The following is a 25,818-nucleotide window of genomic DNA, read 5'->3' as shown; positions in this document are numbered from 1 at the left end:
AGCAGCAAAATAAACTAATACTGGATTATAACTCAAAGTGTAAAATGAATATCTATGAGTCTACACTGGTATAAATAAATGGCTCAATAAATCAATAAATGAGAGAGAAGAGACAAATTTCCTGTGCAGCAGACTTCCAAGTAATTTATATAAATAATCCACCCTCAAGGAAGTGAAGCATAAATCCCTGCTCTTAAGTGTGACCTACTCATAGTGACGTTCTTCGAAAAGTACACTGCAGAAAGGGAGTGGGGGGGAGGGAAGAACTACAGTGAAGAAACCTGACAGACACGACCTTAGCCTGGTGATTAAGGCCAATATTAACATCAAAAATTCTGATGATAGTATGTATCCTTAATATGATGGGATGAAAATGGTACTTTACCTTCTCAAAATTCATATCACCAGTCTAATCATCAGAAAACCATCAGAAATATTGCAATAGAGAGGTATCCTACAAAATTTTTCACCAGTACTCCTCAAAACTGTCCTGGTCATCAACAACAAGGAAAGTTTAGGAACCTGTCACAGCCCAGAGGAGCCTGAGGAGACGTGACAACTATATATAATGTGGTATCCTACATGGAATCCTGAAACAGAGAAAGGACATTAGGTAAAAACTAAGGAAATCCTGGGGGTGCCTGGATGGTGCAGCCGGTTGAGTGTCCCCCTTTCAGCTCAGGTCATTGTCTCATGGTTTGTGAGGTCGAGACCCGTGTAGGCTATGCACTGACAGCCAAGAGCCTACTTGGGATTCTCTCTCCCCCTCTCTCTGCACTTCCCCACTCCCCCCTCAAAATGAATAAATTTAACAAACAAACAAACAAACCTAAGGAAATCCTAATAATCATACTGCAATATATAAGTGTATCAAATCAACACATTGTATAGCTTTAACCTACAAATTCTGTCTGTCAATTATATCTCAAAGTCAAAAAGACTAAGATAGATAAATTTATTGATTTCATAGTTATACATATCTACCATGATATCTACTTTAAAAGAAATAAAAAGAAAGCATTTTGAAATCACATTGGAAAACCATAATAAACTTATAAATATTATTTTAAAAGGCAATATGTAAGAGCAAATAAATTTTTAAAACTTAAAAATCATCAGGGTGCCTGGGTGGCTCCATCAATTAAGCATCTCACTCTTGATTTCCGCTCAGGTCCTGATCCCAGGGTTGTGGGATTAAGCCCACATCGGGCTCTGCATTGAGAGTGGAGACTGCTTAAGGTTCTCTTTCTCTCCCTCTGTCCCTCTTCCCTCCTCACGCTCTCTCTTCTCTCTCACTCTCACTCTCTAAAAAATAAAATAAAATAAAACTTAAAAATCCTCTGTGAGGCATGGGGATGGCTCAGTTGATTAAGTGGCTGACTCTTGATTTTGGCTCAGTTCATGATCTTACAGTGTCAGGCTTCATGCTGTCAGCATGGGATTCTACTTCTCTCTCTGTCCCTCTCCTGCTTGCTCATGCTCTCTCTGTCTCTCTCAATGTTAATAAATAACTTAAAAAAATCATCTATAATCCATCACTCTAGCATAGCAATTGCACATGCACATTTTGTCTTCTACTTGCAGTTTATTTAAAGTAACAAACATGGTGTGCTTGCTATTTTGTATTCTATTGTTTATTTTATCATGAATATTTTCCACTCTCTACATGTCTCTGGACTTGAGCTTTTGACATGAATTCAAAATATTCCATTGTGTTGATGTACCACACATTTTTAAATTGTTCTAATGTTGCACATTTCAGCTACTTCTATTTAGTTCTATTATAACACAGTAGTGAAAATCTTATGTGCATTTGGAATTTAAAAATCATTATTAAATAAGTTTATTGGGAAAAATTCCTGGGTCTGGTACTTTTATGGCTTTTCCTGTGTATTATCATGTTGCACTACCTCCAAAATTACCAATGTATGATGCAGCCCACAAAATACAATACAATGTTACCATAAAAAACTAAATAATTCTTAATAAACTGTAAGCTTTAGTTAATAATAATGTATCAATATTGGTTCATTAATGACAACAAATGTACCATACTAATATATTAATAGTAGAAGAAACTGGATGGGGGTATATGAGAACTCTCTGTACTATCTTCTCAATTTTTCTGTAAATCTAAATCTGTTCTAAAAAATGAAAAATCAAAACAAAATAAAAACTCTGCCCAGTGTTGGCAAGAAAGTGCTGGAATGGCCATTCTCATGACCAATTAGTGGTGTGATCACTCTGTGGCACAATTTGGGATCATGCATTCAAAGACAGTAAAAACTTGTGCATAGCATACTCTGACTTAGCAATTCCAAATCTACCCTAAGAAAATAAGGGCTGTGTGAAAAGACTGATCTAAAAACATGATCATGACTATATTTTCATAATAGTCAAAAGAAACAATTCGAAAACATTTGGAACTGGCCAAGCATAAACACACTCAGTGTATTTATATGATGAAATATTATATCATTATTAAATATCACACAGTACAAGAATGAATAAAAGAAAAATTAAATGGTGGAAAAGCAAGCTACTAATATGATATGAATCTCACTATACTGAAAATCATATATTTATACTTGTATTAAAATCTCAGTTCTCCAGCACTTCACTTGCATCAGTGAACAAAACATTGAATAAGGAGAGAGCGGGAGGAGATTAAGAGAGAGAGAGGTAATGACGGGCTTGGGCAGGTCAGATGGCACCTAGGAGGTAATTTTAAGAATTTGGCTTTTACTCAGAATGAAATGTGACTGGGGGCATCCGGGTGGCTCCGTCAGTTAAGCATCGACTTTTGATCTAGGCTCAGGTCATGATCTCGCAGTTTGGGGGTTCCAGCCCCGCCCCCCCGCATCGGGCTCTGCACTGATGGTGCAGAGCCTGCTTGGGATTCTGTCTCTTTTTCTCTCTCACCTTCTCTGATTTGTGCACACGCGTGCCCACACACACACACACACACACACTTTCTATCTCAAAATAAATACATAAGAAAAAAAATTTAACAAAGTGAAACGTGACAATAATGGTGGGGTTTGAGCAGAGAAGTGATTTGTTCTGACATTCCTTTAAAAAGAATCCCCTGGCTGCTCTATTGAGACTAGACAGTAGGGGTACAAACGTACAAGTAGGGAAACTGTTAGGAGATCACTACAATAATTCAGATGAACAATAAGGATGGCCCAAATAAGTGCACAAAAGGAAATGAAAGGAACAATATACATCAAAATATTATGAGGATGGGTTTAGTGCCTTTCTGTATTCTCCAAAGTTTCTATAATGAGTATATATCTCCAAGGTTTCTATAATGAGTAAAGAGAAAAAAAATATTTTGGTATACATACATATGACTTTTAAAACAGTTTATTTTTAGAATATTTTGGATTCATATGCTGGAATATATTTGGAAGGAAAAGCTACTTTCATTAAACTATCCTTAGTATAAACTGCTGCTATGAACCATCTCAATAAGTGTGTGTCCTCCCCATCCCTCTCCCCACCCCTGACTCTTCCAGGATAAATGGACAACTAGTGGCTCTAAAAGTCATCAGCATGAATGCAGAGGAAGGAGTTCCTTTTACAGCTATTCGAGAAGGTAAGATCCAAGAGATCTATGTTACAGGTCCTTGATTTGGTAAAAAATCCATGGAGTCTATCCATTTGGCATCTAGCTTTTGATATTTCTAGAAGTAATATTATAATTGCAACTGGAGAACAGTATGGAGGCTCCTCAAAAAATTAAAAATAGAACTACCCTATGGCCCAGCAATTGCATTACTAGGTATTTATCCAAAGAATACAAAAATGCTGATTTGAAGGGGCACATTCACCCCCAAAGTTTATAGAAATGCTATCCACAATCGCCAAATTACGGAAAGAGCCCAATGTCCATCAACTGATGAGTGGATAAAGAAAATGTGATAGGTATGTGTGTAGATATATACATACACAATAGAATGTATGTAGATATAGATATCTTCACTCAATGGAATATTACTTAGTGATCAAAAAGAATGCAGTCTTGCCATTTGCACTAACATGGTTGGAACTAGAGTGTACTATGCTAAGTGAAACGAGTCAGTCCAAGAAAGACAAATATCATATGATTTCACTCAAATGTGGAATTTAAGAAACACAACAGATGAATATAGGGGAAGGGAAGGAAAAATAAGTTAAAAAGAGAGGGAGGCAAACCATAAGAGACTCTTAAATACGAAGAACAAACAGGATTGCTGGAGGGGCATGGGGGAATGGGCTAAATGGGTGACGGGCATTAAGGAAGGCACTTGTAGGGATGAGCCCTGTGTGTTATATATAAGTGATGAATCACTGGGTTCTACTCCTGAAACCAGTACTACACTGTATGTTAACTAATTTGAATTTAAATTAAAAAAAATAATAATTGCAACTGTATTCTTCATAATACTTTTCAGAGCATACTTATACTATCATTTTATGGTTTATTCTTGAGGAAATTAAGATGCAAAACTATTCTATTAGTTGAGGAAGCCCATGAATTCAATGAATATTTACTAAATACCTTCTGTGTGTTTGGCCCCATCCTAAAGTACTAAGACTATATCTATATAAGTCCAGACAAATCCATATAAAAAGGGAGAAAGGATAAAACCACACAAATTCTCAGTAAGCAATTTACCTGAAAATCCTAAGTTGTTTCAAAAGCATTTAAAAAAACTCTTTGGGAAGACACTAACTTTAGTGTTGTCCCTCTATGTTCTCTGTACCCTGAGAGTATAGCACATGGGTAAGGAATCTGGTGTCAGATGGACTTGGGTTTGAATCCCAAATTTGCCAACTGGTATGACCATGGTTAGATTACTTTACCTATTTTAGGCCCCATTTATTGCAGAAAGAGGATAATAGTACCTTTTTTCTTGAGTTATAATGAGGATTAAATGAGAATAGGCATATAAAGAACTTACCACATTTTCAAAGTTCAACAAACGTTGGCCATAATTGTTCTATTCTTGTTCTTTCTCTTCAGTGATGTCTTGTTTGCCATCAAGATAACTAATAATTTATAATATAAAAATCAAAATTCAATAGAGTAAAAATAAATCATTAAAAATACAATTTATTAGGGTGTCTGGGTGGCTTAGTCAGTTGAGTATCTGACTTTGACTCAGGTCATGATCTCGCAGTTGGTGAGTTCCATCCCCGCATCGAGCTCTTGGTTGTCAGAGTGGAGCCTGCTTCCCATCCTCTGTTTCCCTCTCTCTGCCCCTCCCCTCCCTCTGAAAAATAAACATTAAAAAAAAGAGAAAAGAATCACCAATCTACAATCCTGTATCACAAAATTATTTTAAAAATACAATTTATTAACATTATTACATGAGCCATTTGTTTTTTAAAAATGTTTTAATGTTTATTTTTGAGAGAGAGAGTCAGAGCATGAGCAGGGGAGGAGCAGAGAGACAGAGGATTGACTGGAAGCAGGCTCCAGACTCTGAGCTGTCAGCACACAGCCCGACGCAGGGCTCAAACCCATGGACCACAAGATCATGACCTAACCCAAAGCTGGACTCTTAACTGACTGAGCTACCCAGGTGCCCATACATGAGCCATTTGAAAACAAATGATGATAGGATTGCTATTCATTTCAGAAAAAAAAAAGAAAGAAAAAAGAAAAGAATGAAAGAAAAAAAATGAAAAGAAAAGAAATGGCTCTTTCTTTTTACTTTCTCCCTTGTTAACTATTTTATTTTCCCCTTCTTTATGGAACACACACTACATGCCCAGCATATTGCTGGACGTTATGCAGGATGAGAAGAAAAGGCCCTGATCTTTCTCTGTATCATTTTCAGTTCTTAACAGAGCAGATGATTCAAGTTACAAGTGTTATAATGGAGGTTAGAAAGAGACATAAACTAACATGAGAACCAGTTAGTCTCAGTGTGGCTAATGGAGTCAGTAGATCTTGAATTGAGCTTGGAAGGATGGGTTATGTAAACAGGCATGGAAAAAGCAATTTGGAAAATGAGTTTATAACTGAATTTGATGCGATTTTCAAAAGTCTTTTAGAACCCTTGGGAAATATGTCATTTAGAATTTGAGTAGAGGGGCCAAATGGCTGTCAGTTTAGTAGGGAATGCATCCTGGTAGGATCAGGTGCATTCTGGAGGAAAGCATGGTTTTAAGTGTTTAATATAATGGAAGCTGCATTTACTAATGTACTTATTAGTGGTCCCCATGAAAGTATGATCAGATTTAGAAGGAGTTGTATGGATAGGTTGAATAGTATTTCTGAACATAATAGAAATCCCCAGGTCACCAATATAATGGGAGAGCCTCTGGCCCAGCTTCACCGCATTTTCATGGTGTTGTCTTTGTGTGTTTGAGCTTGCCTATTACTTCAGGCTTGCCTTGCTCAGATTTTGCCCACAGCCAAGTTTTTCAGGTTGACATTTGACTTAACAATGAAAAATTTTGCCAGTTTTGCTAACAGATGGTTCTCAGCATGGTTCAGAAAAGCTGGATCTGTATTGTTCTGTATGGTAGATGTTTCTTTTATTGCATATTTACTGAGAAATTGCCTCTCCTTCACAGGTGTTTGCAATTACAGTTAGTATTCAGCTGTGGACTTTCTTGGTTTGTTTTATGGACTTACCTTACTGAACGCTTTGCTTCTATAATATTAAAAACCACTAGAGGATTTTTGACACATTGGAGGTTATTAGGCATCCATTTTCCAACAATGAATGTTTCTTTTTCCATCATTGAAAAAGCTGGGAGCCCTTGTTAAAGAAGCCCTCTCCCCTCAAGAAGAGATGAGGCCTCATTTGAAAACTTTGGCACTGTCCCATTTTTCCTGTAAGAACTTTAAGGATGTGAGAACAGGGAGACAGGAGGTTAAATGAGAAGGGATGGAAGGCAAAATAAGAACAGCTGGAGTTCATTAGTTAAAACCCCAGGTCACTAGCTAAAAAGGCAACCGAAAGCCACATGCAGAAAAACTGAACGAGTAATGCAGATTTTTTTTTTTTTTTTTAAAGAAGCCTTGAAGCAGGAATTACTTTTCCTGAACAGTTTGGCTGCTCTGACGGGATATCTGCCAAAGATTTACTGAGTAGGATTTTACTACATGTATGGTCTCTTTATATATAAGTAGAATACATGTGCTGGTTCAGTAATCTGGTCATTTGGAATACTATTTGATCTTAACATGTAATATTATGAAATTAGCAAAAGTAGGAACAACACAAAGGAAAACCTATCTTAATACACGTGCCAGATACTTTTCATATGTTACCTCTTTCAATCTTTTTAACAACCTTTGGAGATAGATATTACTATTATTCTAACATATAGCCATGATTCAAACCAAGTCTCTCTGATTCAAAAATCTATACACTCTCTATGGATATTCTACAAGCATGTATTGAACACCTACCATGGCCAGGAACTCTGTTGGCTTCTAGACACATAGTAGTGCACAAAATAGACATGTTCCCTACCTTCATTCCTTTGCTAATTAAAAAGGTTAGCTGCCTTTATAACAACTGGAAAAAATCTTCCATAACCAGCTCTAGAATTATATTTTAAATGTTTATTTTTACAACTAGGAGAGCAAAAAAAAAAAAAAAAACAACTAGGAGAAAATACTTTCATTTGAATAGGTGAATTTTTAAGCTTTTATGTAAGAACACATTCCCTAGTTTTATGAAACTGTGTATCAATAGCTTAATAATGTGCATTATTTTTTAAAAATATTTTATTTATTTTTGAGAGAGAGAGAGAGACAGCATGAGCAGGGGAGGATCAGAGAGAGAGGGAGGCACAGAATCTGAAGCAGGATCCAGGCTCTGAGCTAGCTGTCAGCACAGAGCCCGATGCGGAGCTTGAACCCATGAACCGCTAGATCATGACCTGAGCCGAAGTCAGGTGCTCAACCGACTGAGCCACCCAGGCATCCCATAATATGCATTATTTTAAGTATCTTTCAAAAAAATAGAAACTTTTTGTTCAAACCCAGGACTTTCAGTCTCTTAGCAGCATTTGTTTAGGAAACAGTCATATAACTAACCTTTTTTGAAGACTAGGCATGTGACAATCTTTTCTCCTCCTTTCCCCCATTATTTTTTTTAAAACACTTATATCAACTCTAAGAGGTAAAGCATATTATTTTTGTTGTGCAGATGAAGGAATCAGAAGTAACTTATCTGAGCCTCAGAACTAGTAATCAGAATTATTAGATATTAGAATCTATTCTATTCTAATGCTACTTTACTATGACAAATTTAGAAATCCGTAACTCAAGCACTTCTCCTTTAGCAAAAGTAAAAATAAAAATAAGAATCTGGTTTTATGATACATTTTGTATAAGCATTAAGCAAAATGCAGAAGAAATATTTTAAAGAAAATAATATTGTACATTTGTCACTTCTGATTCTATCATGTACTCTACAACATTAGTAATTGCAGTGTTTAAATTAGAAACAGTTTTAGTTGAGAATCTGTTAAGACCATTCTTTAATAGAAAACATTACAGGGACACCTGAGCGGCTCAGTCTGTCGAGCATCCAACTTCGGCTCAGGTCATGATCTCACAGTTGGTGGATTTGAGACCCATATCGGGCTCTATGCTGACAGCTTAGAGCCTGGACCCTGCTTCAGATTCTGTGTCTCCCTCTTTCTGCCCCTCCCCCATTTATGCTCTGTGTCTCTTTCTCTTAAAAATAAATAAACATTTAAAAATAAAAAAAAAGAAAACAATAATATTTCCCAGTCCATACATAAGAAAACTGAGCGAAAAATAGACTAAGGAACCTCCCCAAGGTCATACAATGAGGTAGAGGATACCAGTAAGAACCCCTGAGTTGCCTATTACTACAAATAGATTGTGGGAGGCCTGGTTTATAAAAAGTCCTCCACTGAATGCAATCAAATCACAGCACAGACATAGCACATTTATATGTGTATAGTTATATTTTTACAAAACAAAATGTCAGGATGATGATATGTGATTGGATTACAATTCCAAAGAAATCAGATAAGTACTTATCTAACATTTGTCTTAACATTTATTTAAATTTATCTAGATTTCTTTTCTTGGAATGAATAACTCAACTCATTGACTGGATTTGTGACACCCAGGCCAGAAAAAAATGTAACATCAGGAACCACAAACTCTTTTTAATTCAATGTACAGTGGAGGTTGGCGGTGGAAATTAGCTCCATTATGGACTCCTACATAAACTCAATTACAACAGTTTGGTCTTCATTAATTTACAAGCACGTATTGAGCACCACATGCCTGGCCTATGCTAGGTACAGGAGGTACAAAAACAAGGACAGGGACAATCCATGCCTTCAAAAGCTCACAGCCAGCTATTCACTACATAGAGCTGCACCACAGGACTTTGAGGGTCAGCCTTGTCTTCCTTATCATCATCTTTTATACAAAGTAAAGCAGAACACAGGAGAGTAAAATCAAAACATCATGACCCATTGCACTTGGAAAGCATCGATTTTCCTACAACTTCACTAAGCCACAACCCCCAGTAAAATGAACAAAACCAAGAAAATAAATATTTTCATATAATTGCAAGATGAAAACATTTTTAAAAATTATTAAAATCTTACATATATGAGAATCAAATTAAATGTCATTTAATGTTCAACAAGTTGATCATGCTACTTTTAGACATTTAAAATAAATAAAGAGGGGCACCTGTATGGTGTCGGTTAAGTGGCCGACTTTGGCTCAGATCATGATCTCGCAGTTCGTGAGTTCAAGCCCCACGTTGGGCTCTGGGCTGACAGCTGGGAGCCTAAAGCCTGCTTCAGATTCTGTGTCTCCCTCTTGCTCTGCCCTCCCCTGCTCATACTCTGTCTCTCTGTCTCTCAAAAAGAAATATATCTTAAAAAAATTTTAAATAATAGTAAAGAAATATTTTGCATTTTTTAAGTGAGCTGAATAATGCTCAGTTGTGGCTCATTTTTCCTGATCTTTGGGATTATGTTGTTTTCATCAGGTTTCCTCTTTGGTTTTCTGAGTGTTCTCATACCAAGTTAATATATGCAGAGTTCTTCTTACAACAACGCCTGGCATGTGGTAAATGCTCAATGAGGTATCATCATCACTGAAATATTTTGAAATGACTCAAAGAAATTCCATTATGATTCCACTTGTCTGGAGCTTTAAAAACTTTCCAATTTATCTGTGTGTCTTTTTCTTTGACAAAAAACAAAAATAGATATACTTAGAAAATGTGAATTATAAAAACAATAATTTTACAGGAATCAGAATGCTCTGATTTAAGAATCTTTCCCCTTCTCAGGTGGCTTTTGTATTCCTCAGCTTGTGAGTCTGCAGAACACACCATATCCTACTGTGAAGTTTATGAGGCAGGCTTGAAATTAGAAGAAAGGATTTTTCTTCTTGGGTTTGAGACCCACACATCTGAGGCTATAGGCATTTTAGATCCCTTTGGTAGATGGACCAAACAATATACCAATACTATGAGATAAATTCCTTAAACATCATCTACTCTTTCATGTAAATTGCCTATTATTACTGACCAAAAGTCACAGTTTCCATAGAAGTATTTCAGTAGTTCTGGGGTGTTAAAAAAGCTGTAGTAGACATGGTAATAACACCCAAACATTTATAATCTAATGAGGAAGACAATGAAGAGAACCAACGAATGAAAGCATTTCAAAGAAACACCCTATGTCAACCAATTATAGATACAGAAATGAGATTAGGTAATTAGTGACACTAATTCAATACTAAATATTTACTGGATGTTTGTAATAGACCAAAGATTGTTCTAGACACTAAAGATACAGCAATAAGCAAAAAAGAAGTCCCTGCTTTCAATGGAGTTTACATTCTTAAGGGTGGATAGAAAATAAACAAATAGAGGGGTGCCTGGGTGGCTCAGTCAATTGAGCATCTCACTCTTGATTTTGGCTCCCAGGATCATGGCATGGAGCCCCATGTTGGGCTCCTTGCTAAGCGTGGAGCCTGCTTGGGTTTTCTCTTTTTCTCTGCCCCTCCCTCCCACCCCTGAAAGAAAGAAAGAAAGAAAGAAAGAAAGAAAGAAAGAAAGAAAGAAAGAAAGAAAGAAAGAAAATAGATATATAATATGTTAGGGGTAATAAGCAATAGGCGCTGTGAAGAATAAAACCAGGGCACAGGGACAGAAGATCACTAGGGTAGATCAGGGGTAGGGAGGCTGCTATTTCATTGAGAAAGGTCATGGAAGCCCAGATTTCATGCGTATGGTTTGAGTGGAGACATGAAGGAAGCAGGGAGAGAAATGTGCAGAGAATGGGATAAAAGGGTTATAGGCAGAGACAAGGAAAGGCGTAAGACCCAGAGAGGAAATGTGTTGAAGTGTCCGAGGAACAGCCAGGAGGCAAATGTGTTAGAGCCAAGTGAGCAAGGATAGGAATATGAGCTGATGAGGGCAAAGAGGTAATGAGGGCTGGACAGGCCATTACAAGTCCTTTGTGTCTTATTCTGAGCGGGATGAGAGACCACTGGGGAGTTTGGAACCAGCAGAGGCATGCCTTGACTTCCCTCTGAGAAGGATCACAGTACCTGGCTGTTCTGTGCATGACAGACTACAGAAGGGAAAGGAGGATGCAGTGAAACACTAGCTGGAAGATGTTTGCATTAATTCAGCAAAGATATGATGATATCTTGGCCTGGGATGGTAGCAGAGGAGATGGCAAGAAGGGAGGGATTCTGGACATGTGGTGATTTGCTGAACTGGATAAGGGTATGAGAAAAAGAGTCGAGAGGAGTTTAAAAGGATTTCTGCAAAGAAATTGTGAATTGAAGATAAGACTAATAATACATAAATATAAGTGAACAACAGAGAAGTAGTCAAACTGACACTTTTCCTACTCTTATAAAACAGAAATTATCAAGAAAACTATATAAGATAAAGATTTATCCCCCACAGTTGTTAGCAGTGAGCCTCATCCTAAGTAGATACTGTTCCCTGAGCTTTTTAGCAAATGATAAGATGAAGCCATCACAATTAAGAAAACATGCCACCACAATTTTAAAAATAAGCATCACAAGTTTTAGTAACATCAAATTTAAGTAAGAATAAAATTATATTAAAAATAACTTTAAAATATTTTAACAATATTCTTAACAATTTCAGCCTTACCCATGTCCTTTAAAATCTAGTTTTGGTGCATGCTTTGTAATGCGCACACGTGCGTGTGTGTGTGTGTGTGTGTGTGTGTGCGCGCGTGGGCACACACAGGAAGAGAAAATGAACATAATTCATAAATAAAAATTACACAAAATACAGCATTCTCAATTGACAGTAAGAAGTCATTGCTATAAATATGGAGGGTGCTGCAAACTCTGGCAGAAATATAACATAAACAAAAGTTAAAGTCATTGATCTTCGAGTGGGGGGTTATTGGAATTCAAGGTAAAAGGGAGAGGCAGAAGAAGCTGATGGCCGGGATATTAATTCTAATTTGCAGCCGTGTGATGTTTTATATTTTCTAAGGGTTCCACACATAACATCTGATTGCATACTTATGCCAACCCTGTGAAATCCAGTCAGAAAAGGCGTTAGCACTTTTTCATAAGGAGTGAGATACTCCCCAGAGCTCACTCAGATAGCAAATGATGGGGCCTCTGTCTCCACAATCCGTTTCCGGTTAAGACGTTCAATAAGTATATTTGACAAAATAAGTGCTTACTCTTGGCTGAGCGGCATCCAAAAGAGAGGGAGAGTCACAAAGTCACTCCCTGTATTCCCAAGCAACCTTCAGGCTGGGGCTAGGGACATCAAACAGATGCCTGTGAAACAGTTTCCTACATTTACAAAGCAACATGTTTGTAAAAATGAAATAATAAATTTAGTTCATAAAGATTCAAGGAGCAAAAAGTAAAGTTAGATTATTAGTCATAGAGCACAGTAGGGTTAGCAGGTATAATAGGGCTCCTTTGCTGATTAAAGGTTCCCAGCTCAAACTGATGTTAAGTAAAGAAGGAAAGTCACTGGCTGATAGTTCTGCTAACTATGAGCTAGCAGGACATAGATGATGTAGATGATGTCACCAGGAATCCATACCTCTCCATCCCCAACATTGTTTTTCTCTGTCTTAGTTTATTCCCAGACATGCTCTCACCATGTCAGATGGGTAATCTGGCCAGAGCAGCTCCTGGAGAAATCCTACAAACTCAGCGTTCTTTTCACAGTGGAAAAGAAAGCACTTCTTTCTGGATGACACCAGCAAAGCAGGGTTTTGCCTACCTCTGAAGCAATCACTACGGCTAGAAAGGGCTGTGCTGTGATTAGCCAGACCTGGGGGACACACCCAGTCTTGGGTAAGGATGGGGTCAGCCCCACCGGAAAAGCATGGACTGAGTGGGTAGAGGGCTTATTCCCCAGAGGAAAATGGAGGTGTTCCCACTAGGAAGGAAAATGGCTATCAGAAGGGCAAAATAGCAGAAGATCATTACAACAGGAAAGACTCCTGAAAGGAGTAATTTGTTCCAAAATTTGGAGGTAGTAATTGGGTTTGGTTTTAATCTTATGGGATTCTGGGAAAGAGTTGGTATAGGAAATTCATGACATATAAGCATACCCTGCAGAACATTGATTTGAGTTTTTATACTTCACTTTTCCTTTCCTGTAAGTCTTAAGGACACTATTCATGCAGGGGTGTCCTGAGCCGAGACTCATCTCCCTATCATGCCTTTTCTGGTCTCCACCCTTGTGAAGAGGGGTCTTCGTATCCCTGAAGCTCCCAAAGAGAGCTTTTCAGACTCTTTCCCAGCCACTCACTGGCCTTTTATGCTGACTTCTCCCTTTTAAGGCTGCCTTTACTGACCTAATAATAATCTGTTATTAAAGATGCAAGAGACAATCCTCAGACCTCCCCACTCCCACTCCCCTGGGCTCCCCAAGATTGGCTCTGTCCTCCTTTCAGGTTTGCATTTTCTCCTTTCCACAGAGGTTGGCACTTCTCCCTTTAAGAAATTCTCTTCCCTCTATTATGTTTCAACAATTCTTCATCCCATACTCTTATCCCTGCCTTCCACTAATCACATCCACGGGTCCTGCTGACCTTCTGTGACACTTTCAATTTTAGAGAATGGTCACGTGTTGCAAAGTCCTACTCTAGAAGGCAGAATACTCCATTTCCTGCTCATCCAATGGTCTTTATCTCTCCAGGCCTCTTCTCCTGTAACTCTGAAGCAGAGATAAGATTCCCAGAGGGAAGCATTTGCAAAGTGCTCTGAGTGCTTTGATGAAATTGATTAGATAAATGGAAACATAGTTTTTTGCAACTGCTCTAGCCTGTAAGAAAAATAAGTTATGTAAATGCAATGACTTGCCACTTGACAAATGATGAAGGTCTTTTGTAATTTTTAATATTATTTCACAAGAGTTTTTTCCCAGCAATAAAGAAAAATCAGGATGACTGATTTCAAATGTTTAAAAAATAAATACTGCTTGATATCTTTAAAGCAGTACTTTCATTATCAATGATTGAATTAACATTTTGTTTAATTTGTTCTAGCTTCTCTTCTGAAGGGTTTGAAACATGCCAATATTGTGCTCCTGCACGACATCATCCATACCAAAGAGACACTGACATTTGTTTTTGAATACATGGTGAGTTGGCCCAGCATTTTATAAAGCATGAGGGAAAAGCCTGGTGCTTGTACAATGAATCTGTTAATATTTTATGGCGTGATAAAACTTTCATTACAATGTGGAAAGTGTCATGGAAATTTTCATTATTATGATTACTAGAGCCTATTGTTCTTACACTCCTTCTTTAGTCCTGCTTCTTTACCCACTGTATTTGCTGTCTTTTCCCCCCTTACCGAAAATAATAAATAAGCACTTTGAGTTTGCCTCCTCAATAAAACTTTCGTACTTATTTTTTATCTATTTTTAATGACCATCTGAGCAGAACCCAACATTTTTTCATTGACAATAAAGACATAAATCACAAGGTTTTAAAAAATTGTATACAAGCTTACTAAATAATAACTCATTTTCATATTTTGGAAAGGAAAAAACCATTCAAATATTAGCGGAAATAAATCATAGGGCATATATACTTGACTTGCCTCCAAGGAGAGTGAGAATGCCTGCACCACCGTGTTCAGTGGCTGTCATTTAAAATGAGCATCTTTTTGTGATGAGAAACAAGCTTCCTTGTAAGAAGTCATTTAGAAAGATACACTGTGTTTGACCTTAACAGTGAGGTCTTGGGAAACCTGGTTATGTATCTTTTGTACTGTAGTCTAAAAAATTCTGAAGTTTGTAATACCTCTGACAGTCGATCTATGGTCTACTTTAGGACACTGTTCAAGCTCCACTGACATCACTCTCTCCTTCCCCATTTTGTGTAGCACACAGACCTGGCCCAGTACATGTCTCAGCACCCAGGAGGGCTTCATCCTCACAATGTCAGGGTGAGTACTTTGAGGATCAGGACTCAGCAGAAGAATTTTGAAACAGACTGTCATCACAAAGCAGAGACTCATGATACTAAGTAAGAAGATGCATATCATTGATATTCTAGAGAAAAGTTTTTTTTTAAGAGTTGACCCTCAAGATATAGAGGGGTTATAAATAGCTATAGCTATTTTCCAGGCAGCCTAAACTTGTTAGTCATTGCCATCATGCAAATGTGTCTTTAAAAGTATAAACCAGTGAGCAAGAATTGCATTAAAAGGAAAAAAGTGAAGCTATGACATTATAAAATATTTTATTCATGGCAGACTACTGTGGTTTGTGATAAAATTTGTGTTGTACTTATATTTTCCCAATAGAATCAGAAAATAAACTACCTTTGTTGGCCTAATTTGGTTATCAGTTTGCTTTTTCTATCAGATCCTAATATAAATGGGACCAAGTTCCATTTTCTAGTCATGAGAATAGAAATAATAATAAACTCTTAACTAGCTGTAATTCTCTGTCTGATATAAATTTTAGAAACCATTTTTATTTCATACTTTTCATTTCCTAAGGTTTTTATTGCATTAAATAATTGATTGGTCCTTGATATAACACGTATGAAATTCATATATGATATATTCATATTCATTCATTTAACTAATATTTATATTCCTTCCTTCCTTCATTCATTCAAGAATGATTGAGTACTTCGTATTATATTAAGCTCTGAGGCTTCAATAATGAATAAGTTGTGCTTCTTACTTTCAATAATTTTCAAACTCAGTATGATATATGGGCTTCAATAGCTAATAAGAAGCAAAGTGATAAGGGCTATGGCCATGTTAACTAGAAATGCTTTGAGAATTGATAGTAAGGGAACTTCATTGAGTCCTAGAAACAAGGGGGAAAATATTTGAGGACAGGGAGTTGAGGAGAGTAAAAACATTTTAAGGTAGCTAGTGGAGAATGGAATAGAGACCTAATTAGGCAAAAAGAAGGAGTGTCTAGTAGTGTTTTGAAGATTCCGATGAAAATGAAAACCATTAAATCATCTGCATTATCATAGGATTTCTTTTTTAATGGCAGTGCTTAGCAATTCAAGTAGAAGAATGTAAAGAGTAGACTGTTAGATTGATTCAGAGTTGGGGTTTTGCCAGACATGTGAAAGAAAAAGACAGCTGGGCAAGAGAGTTGAGGAGACTGTCAAGAGAGAGGTTACAGTGATGGTCAGAGACTTCTAAATGGGAGTCTAATCTGAGGGAAGGAAGTGAAGATAGGCAGGTTGCTGATAGCTAGGGACAGAGCAGAAGAGTCAACGAACTAGAGATGTCGATTAGATAGAGGAAGGCTTAGAGAAAGAATAACTGTGAGAAAAATAGAATATTTCCAGGCTTGAGTGACTCTCATACCAGACACTGTGCTAAATGCTTAGGAGGATAAAAAGTGATATAAGACATGAGCCCTACCCTCAGGGGCCTTACAACCAAAAACAAGAGATAAGAAGTATGCACAAATACTATTACAGGACATCTGTGAATAACACCGAGTGAGAAATAAGACCTCTTGTAGATGTAAAAAAAAGTAAAAGATATCTTCTCATTTTAAGAGCTTTTATTAAGGCAGGCATTAAAAGATACATTGCATTTCAAGAGACTGGAATAGGGGAAGATGTCACTGGAGGAAGGAATGTTTTCAGCAAAGGTACAGAGCAGAGAAGTAGAGGATGTGTTCAAGATAGAGGATCCCAGAGTCATGGACTGTTAGGGTTAAAGGAACCACACTGTTTTTTAGTCTTCATGTTTTGACCTATTAGTGGGTTATGAAATCAATTTGGTGATTAACACTAGCATTTTAAAAAATGAAATGGATTAGATGAGAAAAGAATAAAAAATATTAGGGTTTGTAACACCTAGTAAGAATAAGTATTATTTTGTACAACTTTTGTTCCAGTTGAAACTGTACTTATATCTATGTATGAATGTGAGTACTGGCTACAGGTGTATTTCTTATGGTAAGTTGCAGCAGGAAAAAAAAAAAATCCTTAAAAACCCTGGGCTGGCCTAACTTTCTTAATTTGCAGAATTGGAATCTTGGAATCCAAGGTTTGAGAAGACAAATATTTTGCCGGAAGTTACAGAACCAGTTTTTGCCATTGCTAAAAATGATTCTTGGTTAAGATTCTTTTCCACTAGTGCCAGTACTGCATTTCTGGTCCTGTTGGCCCAAAATAGAGACTATATTACTGAAATGAGGGTATGTAAGTCTTGGAAAATAGATTGGGTAGATGGTTGAGAGCCTTATTTTCTAAGATGTGGACTATATTTCTTAGACAGTAGAGTCATTGAAGGGGTTTGCATTGAGAGAGAATGACATGATCAGAAGGAAATTTATGTAACTGTGGTCTGTGGGATGGCTTAAAGAGTAGGGGATTCCATTAGGAGTTTACTGATGTGGGCTGGCCCAGTGCTTCTCAAACTTCAATGAGCAGATGAAGGACCCGGGCATCTGATTCAGGAAGTCTAGAGTAAAGGCCTCAGCTTCTGGGTTTCTAACATAATCTCCTTGATTGACCAGAAGAATTATAGCTCTATTAACAGAAATAGAAGAAGTTGATTTGAAGAAGAGGAGAAGGAGTCCTGTTTTAGACATAGTGAGTTTCTAGTTGAGGTGGAAATCCAAAGGGAAATGAGCAGCAGACAATCGGAGAGGAGATTGGTGTCCAGGAGGAAGATATACACTGGAGATGTAGACTTGAGGGTAACTGGAACATGTAGTTTGTAGTTAAAGATAAGAGAGTAGACAACCTAAAGAGAAAATACATAAAGCTTAAAGAACTGATTATAGAACTTTTGCCTTTAGAGGTTGAAAGAGGAACAGGAGAGCAAGAGAAAAGAAAGAAGCTTTTAGGAATGTGGAGGATCCAGAAAAATACAGTCTCATGGAAATCAAAGGAAGAGACAATTTCAGGGAAGGCATGGTTGAGAGTGTCACTAATACCAAGAATACAGTTGAAAACCATACTTGACTATTTTGTGGATTTGTGAGGGATACACTAATAAATAGAGGAGTTTTTTAGGGGTATGTAGAAGCACAAAGAAAGTTTTCCATTCAAAGCAAGTAGGAGTAAGGATGAATTTTCCATAGCAATGGCAGCAGTGAAAATGCCTAGATAGCACTAGCCCAATGAAATTATCTTGTCCCCAAGAGTCTCACTGTTTTGGAAACAGGACTAACCCCTGGGGTATGAGAAGTCTTTCTGGAAAGAATCACCCATGATCTGGCTTGATGTTGACTAAGAAAACACCATCAGATTGAGTTCTGTTAATGGTGCTTTGGTGATGTGAAAGAAGAATCTAGGTTGCAAAGGATTCAAGAGTGAGTGGATGGTGAGGTTAGTCAGGGCATACATTAATACTGCAGTGCTTTACCATTTACGAATGCTTGTGAACATATAGGTGGAGCGAGGGAGGAAAGGGATTGAAGAGCAAGAAGGTGGGAGGCAGGTGTGACTAATTAGTGAGAGCAGGCTGTACTCCAACATGAAAGGCATTTCAGGCTGGCCCACTAAGAAATTCTGTCTCTGACTCAGCCAGCTGACTCTTCCTTTCCGTGTCAGGTTTTAGTTTTCTTTAGTTTCTCTGAATGGTGTATGGAGTTAGGCAGGTCTGAGTTTGAGTTTTGGCCCTGACTGTTTCTAGACATGTTTTTAAAGTATTCTTGAGCCCTATTTTTCTTATCTGTAAATTGAGGACAGGAGTTATCTCCCTCACGGGGTTACTTTGAGGATTATGAGAGGTGCTAGGCATACAATAAATGTTGTTTTCCCCTTCCTCCCTTCAGTCCCTCTCCCTCCATTGTCTGTTGCTCCCTCTTTCTTCAGTATTTCCACATTGAAAAGCACTGGGAAAACTCATAGACCAGTGAACATTTGAAGTAGGAGTGTCAAGAAATTTTTAACATTCTTAAATGACTCATGAGCCTGACGTAGGACTTGCACGGAGCTACACAGACACAGCTGTGACATGGTGGGCAAACCCCCCAGGCCTCTTCCCCGGTTGGACCGAGCTGCCCCTCAGCTTGGCTCCAATGTTTCCTAGTCATTGTTAGGTCAGTACAGGTCCCAGCATCTCTGAAGTTCCCAGTTTCCAGGATGTGATGGAAAAAGTGGATATATCTGCACAGCTCTGCATCTGCTATTTTGCCTGTGTCTCCAGGAATGCTGGGGCTGGGCTTTCTTTTCTAAACTGCCAGAACACGTTCTCAGTTGGCATAGGTCTTTGTAAACAACTAATGTCGGTGTTTCAATTCTCAATTGCCAGTGGTACTAGAAAAGAGCAAAAGACATTGGAATCCTAAGCATTCTTTTTTTCCTTAAGCTTCTACATTGGTGGGAACCTAATAATGTCTTTGGTTTCTATGCCTTATAACCACATGCAACATTTAAAATTTTGAGCCCAGAATGTATTTTTCCCTCCTATTTCTTCTACTATTTATTCCTTATGCTTTTTTTTTTTTTCGGTCTAATTTTTTTTTTTTGGTCTCTCTTCTCTTTAATCAAATGGCTGCACTATAGCTTATTTTTAGCTTTGAACTTCAGACTTTAAAAATAGGTTTAAAAAAGTAATGGTTCCTTTATTTCCTAATACCATCTAAAGATATATTTCTCAGTCTGGTCTCCTTGTGTTATGTTTTTAAAAGGGCTTCATATCAGAGAGCCTGGAAAACTTAAGCAGTTGTAAACCTTAGAATATCATTTCCAGGTCAACTTTGATCTTATATGCCAAGTTCATTGGTGGGGAAAAAAATTAAATCTTTCACATCTAAATCAATAACTAGTTCCAAAGGAAACTTCAAAGTTTCCCTTTAGATTTTTAAGGAAGGGTAATTCCTCCAGTATCAAAGAAATGAGATGTCAGGAAAAGGCAGAATCCCTTTGTTTAGGACATGGTCTACTTATTTGACTTTCTTTGTCTTTTTTTTCCCCTCTCTGAATGTAAAATCTTCTTTTTTTTTTTTTTTTTGGTCTCTCAAGGGACACTTTTACTATATTCTTTCAGACGACTGTTTTTGATTTAGAGGAGAAATCAACACATAGTGGCTCAAATCTGCTTAGATAAGGTGTTCATTCCTTCCAGCTTTTCATGTTTCAACTTTTGCGGGGCCTGGCATACATCCACCACCAACACGTTCTTCACAGGGACCTGAAACCTCAGAACTTACTCATCAGTCACCTGGGAGAGCTCAAACTGGCTGATTTTGGTAAGTCTCCCCTTGAGTCTCTTTCTGGGCTATGAACAATGATGCTTTTGTGTGCACGTGTTTAAAGCATTGACGAGGCCTGGGCTTTGAAAAGTGGAGGCAAATGGAACGTGGTGCTTTGTGAGGATGTCAAACTACCATATAGGAAGTGTGAGGCAAGAAACAAGGCAAGATTGGTAGCTTCTTAGGATTCCATCAAGCCTCAGTCTATCAGATCATAAAACTTGGGCACCACTACTGCCCCATGGCCATTTTTTATAGAGAGACATTCGCGTACAGAGTGAACTGTACCTAGTAGGTTTTCCTACATCTGAATGGATATAAAAATTCAGAATCGATCAAGGTTATCCCATGATGACAGGATAAAGAGGTAAACCCCAGATTTTAGGATGCACTCCTATTGATATAGAGGCTCCAGGACACTTGTTCTGGTCACCTACATATAGAGCTGTATTGCATGAGTACCTGAGGTTTTTATTCCTATTAAAGTGACACAGATTTCCCTGGAGCATCGCTGTATCTTTCCACTTTAGCACTTATTGCAGTTTATAATGATATGCACACATATATTTGTGTAATGACTTTGTCTCCTCTGATAGACTGTAAGCATTATGAAGACAGCCGGAGTCTATTTTGCTCATCATCACATCCCTAATGCCTGACACCACAGCAGACACTCAATAAATATTTGTTAAAAAACTAGAGCTGAGAAACCACTCTTCCCTGTTTGGAAGATATCAGATGACTATTGTACTTTATTCTGATATATTAGTTGTCATCCGGACATGTAAGCATTTGGCATATATTCAGTTATGAATTCCCCACAACAGAGAACTCATCTGTTGATGTTTTTTCCAAGCTGTTCATCATGTGATTCTGCAAGATAAGTAGCTGACTAACAAAAGTACATTTATATTCCAGAGGAGAACTTGGGAGTGATGTGTTCAAGGTCCTACCAAGCTAATTAGTTTGGATTAGCAGTCCCCACCTTGTATGTACTAAACATGGAAGGCAACCACATTAATTGTGAATTGAGTTCTGTTGCTGTTACAGAGACCCCAAATTACAGAGGCGTAAACATGCTATAAGCTTAACTTTCTCTCATGTGACAGTCTGACCTAAGTAGTCAGAGCTTGTATGGTGGCCCCACAGTGTCTCGACCCATGTTCCTCTGTCACGTGGTCCTACCATCCTTAAGGTATTGCCCCAACTACATATATAAGATGGCTACCACCTCATTCTCATTGTAGCCGAGAGGAAGAAGAAAAGGGAAGAAGGCTTAACCCCTCCAAAAGGGCATGATCTGAAAGTTCACACATCACTTCTGTTTATAGTGTATAGGCAAGAGTTTAGTCACCTTACTATACTTAGCTGCCAGGAAGGCCACATCTAGCTGCAAAGTAGGCCAAAATTTGAGGCCTCTTCACTTGATGAAGAGGTACGCAAGCGTCAAGATAATGGAGTAACTATTAAAAGCATCCAAATTTTGTGTATTTTTTTTTTTAACATTGCTTATTCTGCCAGTTATTAACTCCTTGGTAGCATGCATCTCTTCCTGACTCTCCAGAAAGTCATAGGACAGTGAGTTCTGTGCTTTTTCTCTTTGGCCAGGTCTTGCTCGGGCAAAGTCTATTCCCAGCCAGACATACTCTTCAGAAGTTGTGACCCTCTGGTATCGCCCTCCTGATGCCTTGCTGGGAGCCACTGAATATTCCTCTGAACTGGACATATGGTAAGAACTAGTGTCAAGGAAGTGAAGAAAATGTGGGTTGTTTTACCCATGAGAATTGCTTTATCATCTGTATTGCATTTCAAGTAATAATGTTAATAATGACAATCACATTTATATACAGAAACATAAAGTACTTTCAAATACATATCTCATTTGATTTTTGCAATCATTCTGTAAGTTTTTATAGTTAAAGAAACTGAAACTCAGAGAGATCGTGCCCAAGGCATATTCTCAATCAGATGCCTCTCCTCCTAGTTCTTCTCTTCAGTCCTTTGTTTCCTCCCCGCCCCTTGTCCTCAGAGAAACACACACGCACTCCCCAACCACACACACACACACATACACACATCTACACACTAATGCTCACACATGCCCAAGCACAATTCAGAGCTTAGAGAAAAAGGCACACAGACCATGATTGAGTAGACCCAATTTTCACACAAGTTCTATTAATTATTCTGAATTATGTTATCTTGAAAATTCAAGTATCTTCTTTGTGTCTATGTTTCTCCATTTTTAAAATGAAGATAATAAACTCTCCCCATGAGGGGTTAAATGGGGCTATAGTGTAAGTATAAGAATCAGATAAGCATTTCCAAACAGAACCACATCACCGGGGAGGCTCTTCGATTAATGGGGTGCAATAGTGTGGGATCACTCATCATCCTACAATAGCAGTGTTACATTATCAGATCTTATTTCTGTTAATATCGCAGTCATCCAGGGGCCACAGTTAAATGTGTGGTAACTTTGCAATCATAGCCACCCCCTCAAAGTTAACAAAATGTATAGACATCCTTTAGTTCCTTAGGAGGTCTTCTATAAACAAAAAGCCTCGTTTTTAAAAAATCAATAATGGGTTTTTAAAAAATTAAACAGTATTCTGAAACGCTAAACTAAGCTTTTGGATTTCCCAAAGAATTGAGAAAGGTTGCAGAAATATCCCTCCAATGTCTCTAGAGTCATTGATTTCCCAATACCCAGTACCATTTCTAGAAATATCACCAGGTAGTCAAAATCCTCCTGAAACTGTCAGCTCTCACTGCTCTGCACTGTCACTTCAAAGGCCTGTGCAGGCTCTGGCTTTCTCGGCGCTTAATGATTACTTCTTAGTTGTGCTTCACAGACAGACTGAAACTTCTACTCATCACTTCTAAACTTTGTTTTATTATGGAACATTTAAAACATTCAGAAAATGTATCATATATATATACCAGTGATTCTCGACCAGGGCCAATTTTGCTCCCCGGGGACATCGGACAATGTCTGGAGATATTTTTTACTGTCACAGCTGGGAAGCAGGTGCTACAGGCATCTAGTGGGTAGAGGCCTGGGATGCTACTAAATATCACAACAAAAATTTATCCAGTCCCAAATGTCAACAGTGTCAAGATTGAGGAAACTGATGTAGATTAAGAAGTATAATAAAGTGAATTTCATGAACCTGCTATTCAGTGTAACAACTAGAACATACTGCCACATTTACCTGTACCCCCTCTCCCATCAACCTGCCCCTCCATCAGATGGGCTCCTAACCTGAAGTTTTTTCTTGTCGCCATTCCCTTACCCCTTTCAAAAATAATATTTTGCATTTTTGATGTGTTCTAAAAATACTGTTTTGCTTTACTTGTGTGTGAGTTTTGTAAAAATGGTATTATATTGTTTTTTTAATGTTTATTTTTGAGAGAGAGAGAGAGCATGTGCGAGTGGGAGGAGAAGGGTGAGGGGCGGGGGGTAGAGAATCCCAAGCAGGCTCCACACTGTCAGTGCAAAGAGCCCAGTATTATATTGTTTTTAGCCTTCTGTGACTTGCTTTTTTCCACCAAGGTGTTTCTAACATTCATACATGTTGATCTATGTAGCTATGCTTTATTTCCTGTTGATAAACATTTCATTTATTTAGTTTGGGTTTTTGTGTGTGTGTTTTGTTTGCTTTTGCTGTTATGAATATACTTGTTATTTATATTTAAGGATTTCTCTAGAGTACTTAATAGATTTCCTGTCTCATAGTGTACATGAATGTTCAACTCCCTGAAGTAGTGCCGAATTATTTTCCAAAGTAGTTCTAACAATTTATATACCAGCAGTGTATTATAGCCCTTTATCTACATCTGCACCAACTTTATAATCAAGTAGAGTGGTATGTTGTGATCTAAATTTGCATTTTCCTAATTACTAATGAGGATGGATACCTTTTCATGGATTATTTGTGTTTCTCATCTATGAAATACCTACTTGTGACTTTTGCTTATTTTCTTTTGGTCTCTCTGTTTCTGTCCCCCACTGTCCTTCCCTCCCTCCCTCTCGTTCGTTCATTCTTTCTTTCCTTCTTTCTTTCTGTTCTTCTAATCTGAATATTAATCTTTTATCAGTCATGAGTGTTGCAAGAATTCCCATGAAAACATGGCTTATGTTTTCATATCCTTATGTTGTCTTTTTGAATAAAAGTTCTTAATTTTAATATTGTTGATCTTATCAGTCTTCTTTTTTTGGCTGGCCCTTTTGTTTCTTGTTTAAAAAAAAAAAATCATTCTCTCCTTGAGGTCAGAATGATATTTTCCAATACATTCTTTAAAAAATTGCTGGGATGCTAGGTGGCTCAGTCAGTTAAACATCCAACTCTTGGTTTCAGCTTGGGTCATTATTTCACAGTTGATGAGTTTGAGCCCCATGGCAGGCTCTGTGCTAATACCGCAGAGCCTGCTTGGGATTCTCTCTCTCTCCCTGTCTCTCTGCCCCTCCCTGTGTGCACTCTTTCATTCTTTTTCTCTCTCAAAATATTAAAAATAAATTTAAAAGTTATAAAGCTTGTCCTTTCATTTTAAATCTTTCATATATTAGAAATTGACTCTTGTCTATGCCAATCAATTGTCTCATCCCATTTTCTTCTGTGATCTGCCATGCCAAATCTCTCATATATCAAGTTTCCATGAATACAGAAGTCTACATCTGGGCTCTCTTTTCTGTTTCACTGAGGTCACTTTCTCTGTCCTGGTACCAATGTCCTACTGTATTAATTTCTATAGCTTTACAATATTCGATATCTGGTAGGACAAGTGTCCCTACCTATTTCATCTTCCTCACGAATGTCTTAGCTATTTTTCCCCTTTGATTTTTCATATACATTTTAGATTACTGGTTCAAATTTCATGAAAAATCCTGGTGGGATTTTCACTGGGATTGCACTGAAATTATAAAACTCTCTGAGACTAATTAACACCGTTGTGATATTGTTTTCCAATTTTTAAACGTGGTATATTTCTTCACCTGTTTGGCTTGTCTTTAATGTCTTTTAGTGGTTTTATTATTTTTTCTCTAAGCTCTTACATATCCAGGGCAAAGGTCCTTAAGTCTATTTCTATTGTCTATTATTTCTTTTGGTTCTTGCATATAGTATCT

The 25,818-nt window shown here is 37.7% G+C and overlaps 1 protein-coding gene across 3 annotated transcripts in view; it reads left to right on the top strand.

Annotated features, from left to right (window-relative positions):
• Positions 1–25,818, top strand: part of CDK15 (cyclin dependent kinase 15) — a 79,247-nt gene that overhangs the window by 4,764 nt on the left and 48,665 nt on the right. For all 3 annotated transcript variants that reach the window (XM_039257410.1, XM_039257409.1, XM_039257408.1), the window contains exons 4-8: positions 3,522–3,601; positions 14,536–14,630; positions 15,380–15,442; positions 20,564–20,687; positions 22,299–22,419. In XM_039257410.1, the coding sequence (XP_039113341.1) occupies positions 3,522–3,601; positions 14,536–14,630; positions 15,380–15,442; positions 20,564–20,687; positions 22,299–22,419 (483 nt within the window). The remainder of the gene's footprint in view (positions 1–3,521; positions 3,602–14,535; positions 14,631–15,379; positions 15,443–20,563; positions 20,688–22,298; positions 22,420–25,818) is intronic.

This window comes from Hyaena hyaena, unplaced genomic scaffold (assembly GCF_003009895.1).
Source record: "Hyaena hyaena isolate Hyena2069 unplaced genomic scaffold, ASM300989v1 scaffold_615, whole genome shotgun sequence".
In the NCBI taxonomy this organism is placed as follows: domain Eukaryota; kingdom Metazoa; phylum Chordata; class Mammalia; order Carnivora; family Hyaenidae; genus Hyaena; species Hyaena hyaena.
The sequence above is the reverse complement of the archived record's forward strand: the minus strand, read 5'-3'. Positions and strand labels throughout refer to the sequence as shown.